This window comes from Physella acuta, unplaced genomic scaffold (genome assembly GCF_028476545.2).
Source record: "Physella acuta isolate Inbredline_101_S28 unplaced genomic scaffold, ASM2847654v3 ptg001889l, whole genome shotgun sequence".
Lineage (NCBI taxonomy): Eukaryota > Metazoa > Mollusca > Gastropoda > Physidae > Physella > Physella acuta.
Window position 1 is genome coordinate 55,001 of NW_026733394.1, and position 14,360 is coordinate 69,360.

The following is a 14,360-nucleotide window of genomic DNA, read 5'->3' on the forward strand; positions in this document are numbered from 1 at the left end:
TATCCCTATCCCTATGCATATGCAGTTGCATATACCTATGCCTATGTTTTGCATATGTGTAGGAGTATATATATATATATATATATATATATATATATATATATATATATATATATATATATATATATATATATATATATATATATATATATATATATATATATATATATATATATATATACAGGGTTCGTACTACTTTTTCAAAATGAAATTCCAGACTTTTTCCAGACATTTTCCAGACTTTTTTGGAAAAATTCCAGACTTTATACAGATAATGTGTTCGCGAATAATTTATAAAATGATGCACCATTTGTACTCTCATAATTACTTGTACTAAATTGACATTTATTTTAGGCAGTTGAGATATATTTATATTGAACTTTCTCTAGCCAAATTGACAGAAAATCACTTTTCTAAGTTTGTCTACTCAACTTCACCTAAAGTTTTAACAATTAAAATAATTGATTAAAATGATGCAGCTATTTTGTTTTAAACATTAGACTTATGTAATCTGTTCATGATCAAAATGCTAATGTTTTCAATTAAACTATTATTAAAATGGTATTGCATAATAGTGAGAGTTAATTACTTTAAAGAATACTAACGTAATGTATTAATTTAGGTCTGCTCTTGTTAAGTAGCCTAATATAGGCTACTTGTAAAAAAAAAAAAATTGGAGCAAAAAAAAAAAAAAAAAAAATTCTGCAGGCTGTAACCACATCACTCACTGTTTATGCTTATACACTTATACTAATTATAGCTGAGGAACGGGTCTGCAATAAAAAAAAATTGCCGGTATCCTCCCCCCCCCCTTCCCCCCCACAACCACAAGACACGGTGAAGGGGTCATTGTGATGTCATAGTAGTCTAGGCTTCAGTATGCCTGTTTAATACGTCATAACATGAACTGAGATGTGACTTATACCCCCCACCCTCCTTACCAAGCAGTATCAACTACAAACTTGGGGTCACGGTGAGTTCACACAAGTGACCTTAGTTACAAGGAGGGGCGGGGTAGTCTAGCTTTAATCGTCAGCATTGAAATCTATGCTTGTGTTTTAAAAACCATCCCAGCGTGTAAACAAAACACTGTATTTATATCACCATAACATTATTGCAAGAGCGTGTCGTCACACTTTATAAAACCCTCCTCCCGACTTTTCCGAGTGTGACGTCATTTATGGACGACTCCTAAATAAAATTAGTACATCTTTGGTAAGCGACCGCTGAAGCAAACAGAAATACGGGTATGAACCAAGGAGGCCTCGCGACTTATTAATCTTATAAATGTTAATATTAACCCAAAGTAAGTGAACGCGTGTGGAAGGGGGAGGGGTTAAAATCCGAAAAATTTGTGGATGTCATAAACGGATGACCCTCAGAGACAAATAAATTATATCTAAACTACCATTCATACACCTCCCACATTTTTTTGTTATGACTGTCTGCGTGAAAACTTAAAAAATGAAAAATAGCGGGTAAAATCAAGAGCCTAACAATTCTGAAGGCGATCATTCTTTCATTAAATTTAATTTTAAACACTTGTAACACATTCACACGGTCAGTCGCAACACAAAATATCTCTTCCCTCCCTTCCCCTCCTCTTCCAATGACGTAGCAACTGAGCATCCGTTTTTTTTCTGCAAACCAGCGAAAAAAGTCACAACAGTGTAAACCCGCGCAAAAGCGCGGGGAAAAAAATTGGAGTAAATTCACTTAAAAATAGCAATTTTTTAAGTTGGAAAATATGGACTTCGAAGTTTTGTTTCTAAAACTGGATTCCAGACTTTTTCCAGACTTTTAAAAAATCCAGCCCAAAAACTAGCGATTTTCCAGACTTTTTTAAGTCTTAAATTCACTTTTCTAAATTCAAGACTTTTTCCAGACTTTCCAGACAGCGTACGAACCCTGTATATATATGGGGGGGTCATAAAAATATACAAGTAGATGTTTTTAGTCTCATCCTTCAAAATAAAAAATAATAACTTTTCAAACTATTTTAAAATATCTATTTCATCCAAAGAAGAAATTATCAAATGCTTACATTATCAAACCTGCTCATTAGGACGGCAAAGTTGGTCATATGCTGGCAGGTGCAAACAACGTGAGTAAAGTTTTGAGAGACGATTCGACAGCCTACATCAGACCAGTAGACGTTTGTCCCTTTGCTGAAATAGAAAGTAGATTTTGTAGGCCAGTAAATTAAAGTGCTAGTGTATCAGTTTTATCTCATCAAATCAAATGTATCACCACTTGCTAAAATTAAATTAACTTTTACTTTGAATGCTCATACAATTAAAAAGATTTCTTCCCCATTTAATTTAAAACCATATTTGCTGCTACTGATAAAATAAAATGTAAATATTTAAAAATGCAAGCTATGCTCTGTGTTAAAAAATATAAATGTATATTTTGTTTCATTAAACTGGCAACCATCTATTGACTGACTTTTTCTTCTGTAGGCATGAATTGTCTTGATTGTGGTATGTAGCTGACCCTTATTTGGGTGTATTAATTAATAAATGTACTAGATAACGGGAGAATGATGAATGGAGAAAATAACTTCTTCTTGTCTGGTCTTGTTTATCCAAACCTGAACATTATAGAATAAGTGCTACCATGTTGTAATTTCACTGTAAATAAATCGTTTGAACTGCTATTGGGCTACCTTTATTGTTTACTGATAAACCAAGAGAAAACAGTGAAAAATATCAACTGATACATTGTTGTCAAAATTGGGATATAATAATATAAAATAATATTACCTTAACCTGGTGTCAATGAAAGCACATTGAGGGGTGTTCAGTTCGGACTGCAATTAATAATAAAATCGGCCAGTTGTTAAAAAACAGTAAACTGAATTTTTAATTATTTAAATTAAATAATCTCTCATTAGTTTGACAGATAGAATGGAGTTTGGATGGCTGTGACTTGCCTGTTGGACGGAGAAAATCAAGTTAACGGTGACATCCTGTACAGCACCAAGGGAAGATATTGACACGACATTGCTGCCCACAGTCAAGCTTTCTCCTTCATTTGATAGCCTAATGTCGCTGAAAATAGATTTTGACTAATGTTTGTTTAGTATTAAAACTTTGTTAGTCTAGAGGGTAACTGTGGTCACAGTGACAAACCTTGCCTGAGTGATGAAACCTTAACTGTCTACATGTATGTCAACTAAGTCCAATAGAGTGTCAATGGCTGTAAAGTAAAAGACTGTATTCATTTTGGTATATAAAAAAAAAGAAAAAAAAACATATTTGGAGGATGTGTTAGATTAGACATCATCAGTATATGAGAAAGTAAAAAATCTAGAAAGAGTTTGGAATTTAATTTAAGAAATAAAACATTTACAACCTGGCAAAGCGATCACATTATAACTAGTATTTAAATATCTAATTACAACATCATTATTTTGAGGTTTTTTTACTTGAAAAAATAAAGCGGGAGTGATATCCCGTGAACTTTCTTGAATATTCTTATATAACACTAAGGGGGATGGTATCTCTAGCATAATTGGGTTATGGACAAATTTTTTTTTAATCAATTTTTAAATAGAATAGAATCACGTAAAATTGAATTGCACACAAAGTGATCAGGTTACAGCCTTATAGCATGTAAAATTTAGATTTTTTACATGATTACAATACTTCCTCTATACTTCGCATACAAGAAAGTAAAAATGGCTAGATCTACTTTATTTTAGGCTTTGACATTAAGTAATGATGCAGGCCTGCTATGATTACACGGTTGATTTGTTTTAACTGTTTGAAATGTTTAAAAAATTAACTGGAAATACCATGAATTGTTTTAGATAAGTGGCATGGTCACTTCCCCCTCCCTTCCCAATTATAAAAAAAAATATTTTTATACATTTATTCACCTGTTGTGCTGGGGACATTTAACACAAGAAATAACATCTATGTGCAGTTTCTTTTTAGTAAGTATTTTATTGTTAAATTCAACATGTGGATGTCCACAAAGCACGCACCCCACACCAGTCCACATGCATCCTAAAAAGTCAAAATGTTTACCCCCCCCCCCCTCTGTGGACATCATAAATGGATGACCCCTTAGCTTTCAATTAAAATTGTTTTAAGAAAGAAAATGGAGATACTATACCCAGCTCTGGCCATCCTGGGAATAACAAAATTGTTAGACAGTCTGTGAATGATGACTGCAAACTTTTCTTGTTCTGAAACAAATAGTTTAAACATGTTATGCAAATATGTAAGAGCCTTTTTTGCAAAAGACATTCGGCTAATTTTATTTGCTGACTAATTTTATGATAAAATACTTTCCTTTTATTTCCAAATAGACTGAGTGGAATAAACTGGGTGATTGGACTGCTATGCAAAGTCGATACAATTTTTGTTTATTAAATCAAAGTTCTAGTTAATTATTGAATTATTATCATGCTACTTTTGTAATGTAAACTGTCAAATACCGGATTGTAAAAAACTACATACAGATTAGATACTATCTATAAATATATAAATCCACTCTGGGTATTTTGTATGAATGATTGAATGCATGTTCTAAATAAATTTCCTCCATAGATCACTTGAAATCATCTATTCCCTTTCGTGCCCAAGACATATTGGTCAGATGAAGTAGAGTTCTTCTGTTTCAATGACCTCTGCATAGAGAGGATATTTTCAGCTCTATGCCAAGCCACCTTTGTTTTCCCTAACTAGAGTCAGGTACCCATCAGAACTGGGTGGACTTAGAGATGTTCTACAGACTCGAGCCCAGAATTCAATTGAGACTTTTGGAGTTAGTAGTCTAGCACTATAGATCACTTAAATGCCATAAAATTGACCCAAGTTTATCGAACCTTGAGAAATGGTTAAACATGTTCCCAAATGACACAAATCTTCCTACTGGATAAGCAAGTGTTTTTTTTTTTTTTTTACAAATCAACACTGCATTATACAGAATTGTCTTCTCCTACTTCTTATATAAAACAAGCCTATGATAGCATTGCCACTGTAGAACAACAGCTGTTGGAGAATCACATTATATTTATCCTAATTGACTTTATACAAAGTTTATAGAACAGTTGTTTTTTTTTAAAGTATTAGCAAATGCTAGTTTCTAACAAAAACTAAAATATTAAAATGTTACAATACCTTCTTTGGTCTCCATTGTCACATATATTTGATTTTCAGATCCAGGTAGCCAAGAGTCTTTATGCACTAGATCACCATCTGGAAACCTCACTGTACCTGTATACCTTCCTATGACTGTGTAGTTCATCAAGCATTTGAAGAATGAATAAACATAATTAATTTATTGAATTAGTATTCACAAGTATAAATTATACTAAGTTTTGTAAGAAATTTTTTTTATTAAATTTTAATTTTTGACAAAAGAAAACAGATCAATTGATCTTGTCCTCAACAGCCAACTGCAATTCGGCAGACAAACAATTGTGAACTCTAGATCTTTTACACTAGTATAATTTGATAAAATACAAAATTTAGGTGAATTATAATACCAAAATGGGATGGCGTGGCCAAGAAGTAGAGAGCTAGACTGCTAACCCCAGAGTCACGAGTTCCAATTAGGGTTCAAATCAGTGAAAGGTCACTGAGTCCAACCAGCTCAGATGGGTACCTAACTAATGTTAGGGAAACAAAGGCGGCTGTGCATAGTGCTGACCACACTATCCCTTCATACGCCGAGGTCATTGAAGAAAATGTACTCTACTTCATCTGAGCCATATGTCTTGGGCACGAACAGGAAATTAAAATAATACCAAAAATATTTAAAGCTAAAACTTTTATTTCTAAACCAATTAAACCATAGACCTTTTTGTTTAGGTTCATTTGAAGGTTAGGTTAGAATAGTTTAGATTACATGGGATAATGATTTTGTCAGTTGAGTTTAAATTAAACTCAACTCACAAAATGAAACTTTAATCCTGTGTGTTTATGGATTTCTACCCCAAGTTTGAATGTGAGTAGCCTATAATTACTATAAAGGACATGCGAATGATGGTAGATTGTTGACAGCCGGAATACGATTGTTTGCAAGGATTTTAGTCAGCTTGAAGGAGGGTTGCAGTAAAGTGTGTGTATGGGAGGAAACTAAAGGACTAAAACAGTGTCTAGTCTTCTTCTTCTTTCTTAATTTTTAGTGTTGTAGGGGATCAAGCCTTATCTGCCAGAGGGTTTGAACTCGAGACTTTTTCAAATTTATCAACCATGAGCTTTTGCCGACTCAACCGCGCCTCCATCACAATTAAGGATACGTGTCAACTGGTTATGCGCCATTGAGGTCATTGACTCTAATTTCAGCCTGCTTTTCTTTTTGGATTTGCTTCCATAGCCTTTGTCCAACCAAGAATAAACTACAAGGCAGCAGTTGTTTGATTTTGGAGTTGTCTCTCCTAGAAGAGTGGCTGTCCCCAGCTAACGAGCCTCATCTGCCCGAGGGTTCGAACTCGAGACTTTTCGGCTTACCAACCATGAGCTTTACCGACCCGACCACGCCGACCCCTTACAGTGTCTAGTAATTTGTTTGAATTTAGTAAACTCGACCTGAACACTTTCAACCAATTAAAAACTGGGCCTGGAGAGAACAAAAATATGGACTAAAAAAATAGGCCTTGGATGCACACAATTTAAACAATCATTAAAGAGCTGGGCTAATACACATTTTAAAACAATGTAATTTAGCTACAATATCCTATTGTAAAATCCTCATTCTGTTTTCAAATAAAAATATTTGATTATATTGTTTTTAAAATATGTTGAATTAATTGCATTAAAGACATTTTTGTTTTAAAATTATTTTAAGTCTACGTACATAACTTTGAGAAAATACATTCAGATTTTCTCTCCTTTAGTGAGTAAAGACTTGCTTTCACAATGTCTTCAAGAGACAGCATTATTTTTGCTATGTCATTTTCGTGGCTGTCAACGTCATCATTGGTGCTACTGGCGAGGCTGTCCACAACCATCCCAAAAATCTAAATAAAACAAAATTGTAGGGCATAAGAAGCAACAATTAATGGCATCAATTAATGGCATCTATTAATTAACAAACCAGTAGGGAAATGTAAGCTTAATAAAAAGCACAAATAAACAACAACAAAAAAACAAAATTAAATATATTATAAACTAAACTAGTAAAAATGCTAAAAAAAAATAATAGTAAGGGATTATGCATATACTATTATGAAGGGGTAGAGGTAAAAAAAAAAGGTAGTTTAACATAATTAATGGTCAAAGACCATATGGTCAAAGCTCTAAAGTCAAAGCACCTCTGGTCAAAGCACCTATGTTCAAAGCCTCTGAAGCCATAAAAATACATTTTAAAAACAAATATTTTTATACTACACAACAGGTAAATAAATTGAGTAAATTTATTTTCATTACCTCCAAGACATCTGACTCGATTTTCATTCCCGGCTCCTTCAGTTTGTGAGCTAAAACATCAAAAAGATGTAGTACGTCGGCAGGTCGTCTTGAGAACTTGGAATGTAAGCTTGAGTTTAGGTTTTGGGCTATCGACCTTATCATTCTGCTCGCTTCCATAGGGCCTACACTTGTGTTGGCCAATCGCCTTGCCTAAAATAGCGTATGTTTTTTTTTTGTTAAATAAATAAAGTAAACAATTTAAAACTGCTTTATGTGTAAGCTTTAACATACTGGTTTGGGTACTGCTTTAAAGCTAGTCAGACCTCACGAAGTTGAAGAATCAAGCGTTACCTACACCCACTTTTCCCGCTGCATGGGTTTTCATCAGGTTTTTATCCCCCCCCCCCCCACACACACACAATGCACCCATTTGTTTGGGTATAGAGGCAGTTTGGTTGGTGTGAGTAGAGGTGGGAGCATGAACGGAGTTTTCGAGATTATTTATGTAATTGGTGACTTGCAATCCTCTTTAGAATGTTTATTGTGGGTTTTTCCATTAGGGACAATGGACATAATTTAAAATTTTCGTTTTTGTAGTTTAAGTAGAAAAAAGAGATCTGCTTAAATTTGTCCTTTTTAATTTCTCGTATACAGAGTATTATAGAGTTAGTATTGTAATAATGCAGAAAAAAAGTAGTATTGTCGTCATGCAGAAAAATTAAATGAAATTTTGCCATTTTACACTTCCCTACCTTCATGTATTAATCTATGTAAAAGAAAATGGAACTTATTAAATTAGATCTATAGGCCTATATATATGACTATGATATTTCAACATAAAAGTAGGATGTGTAGAGTAAAAACTATACACTTTGAGGTTTTGATTTTTTTTTTTTACTTTTTACAACCTTCCACAGCCGGACAAACTTAGTTTTGCAATCTTGTCCATCTGTCTGTGTGTATGTAAACACAATAACTTGGGTAAAGTTTCAGTTAGGCTGATTAAATTTCATATATTATATTAATATATACTATAGATCTAGATCTAGTATAGATCTAAGTATTTTATCAAAATTGTAGATCTAGTTTTCTTTCAACTTTTGAGCGATTCCAGGTAATCAAAAGTGACGTCACTTAATGTTTCTATATTAAACTATTCCAGGCCTTAATTATTTTATAGAAATCTTTGTTTCTTCCCCTTTCCCCTCGCAGCGAAATTTTTTAAAAAGTATTTCATAAAAATATAGAAAAACCAGTATCCGCTACCCCCCAAAGTATTTCATAAAAATATAGAAAAACCAGTATCCGCTACCCCCCTCCCTTCCACGGAAAGTTTTAAGTGCCGCTCACCGGAGATAAATATCTAAAAGAAAAACTGAGTAGCCTATATGTATGTAAAGAGAAGAGAGCTAAAATTCACCAGAATTGCCCAATGTAATGGGTACCGATGGCTAGTTCTTATATAAAACAACAAGGGATGGGAACTCGGGATAGAGACATGATTTTTAATCCATTTTAAATACTTAAACTTTTTAAGATAGAATATAATCTCGTAGAAAATAAATTTCCCACCAAGTGAACGCCAAATAAAATGTGCATAATAGAGCGTAGTGTTATTTGTACTTTATAAATTTCCATGCGTTTTTTGAGAAATCGGAAATAGCGTAAACTACTACTTCTGGTCACAGAAATTACTCAAAATTTAATAGGAGGTAGAGAATTAGATCTTTTACTTACATATGAAAATTTCTTTTATCTATCTGAAATAGTATTCAAGTTATAGGCTTTTGAAAAATTCAGAGTAGAAAAAATTTCCACTTCTGGTTATCGGAAATCGCTGAAAAGTTGATACGGATCTACGATTTTGATACAATACTTATGTATACAATTTCATCATGACGGTAGTCAAGTTATCGTGTTTACACACAGACACACACACACATACGGACAAGATTGCAAAACTATGTTATTCCGACCCAAGGAGGTGTAAAACGTCGAGATTTGCAAAAATTTGGGTTTTTTAATTATTTTTTTTTTGCACGATTACCGAAATTGCTCTATACTTCGTATATACAAGAAAGTAATAATCAATAATTAGTTTTTAAATCAGTTTTTCAAGTAATTCAAATAAAGCAAAAAGATACGACATAAATAACTAATACGGCTCTGTAAAAAAAATTACACTTTATTATTGCATAATTTAATGTAGATCTATTATTTGAATAGAATTTCCAACTTACTAATGATCTCAAAAAAATAAGACTTGCACTACAATTAACGAAAGATTAATTGATAATTAACTAAGCTTAATAATGTTAAATTACATGGCTTACAATGATACACAATGAATTGTGCGCAGATAAAATTCCAATTAACTTTAATTCTAATTAAAGTTTCAAACAGATAAATATAGAATATATGCAATGAGAAGGTCTATCTTTTCACTATATAAATACAAAAATGTATTCAAATTTCAGAAATAAAAAAAATCTTACCAAATCCATAGCACTTGAAAAACTGCTTCCTACATTGTCTTCAGGAACTCCCGTAGTTGTGAAACATTCTGCAGTTCCTTGTGATGTTGCCGTTGACACAACTACTTCAGTTGGTTGTGATCTTGCCGTTGACACGTCATCTTCTACGCTCGGTTGTGATCTTGCCGTTGACACGTCATCTTCTACAGTCGGTTGTGATGTTGCACTCGACACGTCATCTTCTACAGTCGGTTGTGATGTTGCCGTTGACACGTCATCTTCTACACTCGGTTGTGATCTTGCCGTTGACACGTCATCTTCTACAGTTGGTTGTGATGTTGCCGTTGACACGTCATCTTCTACAGTCGGTTGTGATGTTGCAGTTGACACGTCATCTTCTACAGTCGGTTGTGATGTTGCCGTTGACACTTCATCTTCTACAGTCGGTTGTGATGTTGCCGTTGACACGTCATCTTCTACAGTCAGTTGTGATGTTGCCGTTGACACGTCATCTTCTATAGTCGGTTGTGATGTTGCAGTTGAAACGACTTCTTCTTCAGTCGGTTGTGATGTTGCCGTTGACACGTCATCTTCTACAGTCGGTTGTGATGTTGCCGTTGACACGTCATCTTCTACAGTCGGTTGTGATGTTGCAGTTGACACGTCATCTTCTACAGTCGGTTGTGATGTTGCCGTTGACACGTCATCTTCTACAGTCGGTTGTGATGTTGCAGTTGACACGTCATCTTCTACAGTCGGTTGTGATGTTGCCGTTGACACGTCATCTTCTACAGTCGGTTGTGATGTTGCCGTTGACACGTCATCTTCTACAGTCGGTTGTGATATTGCAGTTGAAACGACTTCTTCTTCAGTCGGTTGTGATGTTGCCGTTGACACGTCATCTTCTATAGTCGGTTGTAATGTTGCAGTTGACACGTCATCTTCTACAGTCGGTTGTGATGTTGCCGTTGACACGTCATCTTCTACAGTCGGTTGTGATGTTGCCGTTGACACGTCATCTTCTACAGTCGGTTGTGATGTTGCCGTTGACACGTCATCTTCTACAGTCGGTTGCGATGCTAACATGGATGAAAATATTCAGTTATCGGAAGAAGCCACATAATCAAAGTAGACTCTACTATAAATATTGGCACATTATATATATATATATATATATATATATATATATATATATATATATATATATATATATATATATATATATATATATATATATATATATATATATATATATATATATATATATATATATATATATATATATATATATATATATATATATATATATGTATATATATATATAAATATATTGATACATAGATAGATAGATAGATATTGATACATAGATAGACAGACAGACAGACAGATATATATATATATATATATATATATATATATATATATATATATATATATATATATATATAAATGACATATTTGATAACTCTTTTAGTTTAACAGAAGTGTCTATTGACATTAATATATTATATGTAATCTCGCAAGAATCGTCCCATTCACCACCAAGAAAACAGTCCTCCTAATAACCCCCCCCCCCCCCAACTAAACAGCAACAATAATTGCACAGGGCACTGTCTTTCCCTTATGTGATTGTATTTCACTTAAAATATCCATGTTAGTAACTAGAAGTATCGGCTAGTTAATAGATATATATCTCGATATGTGGCAAAATAGACTATGGCTAAGTACCTACAAAATATTGAACGCTATTTACACACTTTGAAAGATAAAAAAAAATCAAACGTTTTCAAGCTTGGAAATCTTTTTAATGCCTACTTACTTGGTGAGGCACTTGTTTTCTCTGTAGTCCGGTCATAGGTCATGTTGCATAAACATGGTTCATTGAAATAGAAGCAGACCCTAGTGGTGGCAACAAAGATTTTCTCTTTAACAGCCTGTGAAGTTAAACATAAATGCATTGTTGTGTTCTGAAATCAATTTATTATTTAGTATGATATTATATTTTAACTTCATGCAATAGAAACACACAATCACTCACTAACATAGACAACAATTTGATTACAGATATAATTAAATATTGTTTAACTTACCTTTATCTCATATACTACATTCTCTTTGGAGTTTGATTGGTTGTTGTAGAGAAAATATCCGGGTATGCTGTTAAACTCATCCCAATGCTCAAATATCATAGCAGGTGTGTCTTCAACATCTGAAACTTTAAACAAACCAGATATTAGTTTTTACAATATTAACTAAATACTATTCTTTCTCTGTCAAACATGAGGAAATGGCAAGATAAGTAAAAGTAGAAAAGTATTGGAATGGTAAGTAAAAATAAATCTACATTCAACTCAACTGATGTCATTGGAAACACAACTGCACATGTCACTAAAATAAACTCAGCTAATGTAAGGCCAGAACTTAGTATAGACTTGAGTTTAATATAAATTAGTGTTAGCACAGGACAGCCTCTCAGACGGTGCATTAGGAATACAGCCATCGACAAAACGCCAGGGTCTGACTATATCTGAACATCAAATTGGTCTTTTATGAAATGCGAAGCACTTGAGCGGAGCTTGAAGGGGGAGGGGGTTGGCCTGTGTGTAGCTTAATGGGCAGACGAAGTCTTTAGATAGAACTAGGAGCTTAAATGCTCTTTAACATTAACTTGGCTCTAAATGGCGTTACGCGCGCTAAGTGTGGGATGAAACGGCGGGGTTGAGAAACGTGACGCGGCAGATCGTCACTAAAAGCCAGATCGCTGATTTATAAATATAATAACAGCGCAAAGTTTTACTAGATCTACACCCCAACCCTAAATCAGTTTCTAACGAAAACGAACGTGTTCATCATTTTTACTCGATAAAAATATTAAAAAAAATTTTTTTTTTACCCCTTCCATATTTTGAGTAGAACGTCATTTAAATTTATGGGGAATAGGGACGACCTAATTATATTATTGACAAGGTAATCAGTACAAACGGGTTAAAATGTTGTACCTCCCAAAAGTTTTTGAGGTCTTGGATGTACATACATAGCCTTCATTTCAATTGAAATTAAAAACTAGAAACAACAAAGTCAACACAATATAGGGCCTATACACGAATTGACATTTTTTTCAAGGGAATTTTTGTTTGGAAAGATGGTCGTATTTATTTACTAAATTTTTTTTTATCCCAAACCAGGGGCGGAACTACAGTGCCGCCAGACCCCGCATTGCGCGGGGCCCAGGACGTTTAGGGACCCGCAGCCGACCATAATCAATTTTTTTTTACAGTTAAAAAAATAATCTTCTTGCATTTTTGACTTGATGGTTGTTTTGTAACAAGAATACTGTAACTGCGGTTGGATTATCTTTATTCTATAGACACCATCTCAAATCCTCTTTCTCCTACAATCAAACACGCTGTTGTCTGCAAAATTCTTTTGAAAATAAACCCATCGTGTGAAAGATAGGCAAACGTTCAAACCACTTCCACGATTTATTTCCCTTTTTTAAATAGTCAGATATGTGTGCTCTTAAGCACCTTTTAATAGATTTGCACTAAACAAATAAAAAAGCAATTACTTCTCTTAATTATTATTTTAAAAAAAAAACATAATAAAGAATGACACAGCATAAAAAAGAAATGTATTTAAAACTAATAATATAAATACAAAAAAAACATAAAAATAAACATAGGGCGGGAAACCATTACACATACACAGCTTTCATGCTTCATATTATTTTGACCGACTAACTAATAGGAGGCATTGTAGCAAACATGTTAAAAATGAGACTTTAAAAAAAAAAGTAATTATAAATCGACAAGCTTTCAAAGAATTCTGTCTGATTCTGGTTGAGTTAGAAGAAAAAAATGGTTAGGAGTGACAGCAAGTCTCGTGATGAGAAAGATAAACCTGACAAAAAAAAGGATGTAAAAGAATCAAAAGAAAATAGAACTCGGGATAGAAAAAGAAGAGGTGGATCTACAAGTAGCGATTCTAGAAGCAGCTCATCTTCCTAACGTTCTAGAAGTGGTACTCGATCGTCATTATCTGGTAGTTCCAGCTCAGGAAGTTCTAGTTCTGGTAGTTCTTCTCGCTCTGGAAGCTCAAGTTCAAGTAGATCTTCTAGTAGTGATAGTAGCCGCAGTCGTGGCAGGGACAGAAAACAAAGGACAGAAACTCCCAAACGGAAGAAAAGGAGTCCTACTCCCAAACCAACCAAAGTTCATGTCGGACATCTCACTCGAAATGTCACCAAAGATCATATTCAAGAGATTTTTTCACTATATGGAACTATAAAGAATATTGACATGCCAATGGATCGAATACATGCACACTTTAATAGAAGTGCTGCATACATTGAATATGAAACTTCAGAAGAAGCAGCTAAAGCAATCAAATTTATGGATGGAGGACAAGTTCTGATAATGCAACCTTATAGTAATGGCTATTGGGCATAATACCGACCATATAATACACAGGTAATGACGAGTAAGCATAGTGCTGATATACAAATTAATTATAGGTCAAA

General features: G+C 33.8%; 1 protein-coding gene across 1 annotated transcript in view; it reads right to left on the bottom strand.

Moving 5' to 3' along the window:
• LOC131931091 (uncharacterized) overlaps positions 1-14,360 on the bottom strand; it is a 41,127-nt gene that overhangs the window by 12,213 nt on the left and 14,554 nt on the right. Inside the window, exons 2-11 of the mRNA XM_059287794.1 lie at positions 11,932-12,056; positions 11,661-11,775; positions 9,863-10,920; positions 7,386-7,577; positions 6,814-6,976; positions 5,133-5,246; positions 4,123-4,195; positions 2,936-3,053; positions 2,766-2,812; positions 2,045-2,168 (exon numbers count right to left, since the gene is read on the bottom strand). Coding sequence (XP_059143777.1) covers positions 2,045-2,168; positions 2,766-2,812; positions 2,936-3,053; positions 4,123-4,195; positions 5,133-5,246; positions 6,814-6,976; positions 7,386-7,577; positions 9,863-10,920; positions 11,661-11,775; positions 11,932-12,056 — 2,129 coding nt within the window. The remainder of the gene's footprint in view (positions 1-2,044; positions 2,169-2,765; positions 2,813-2,935; positions 3,054-4,122; positions 4,196-5,132; positions 5,247-6,813; positions 6,977-7,385; positions 7,578-9,862; positions 10,921-11,660; positions 11,776-11,931; positions 12,057-14,360) is intronic.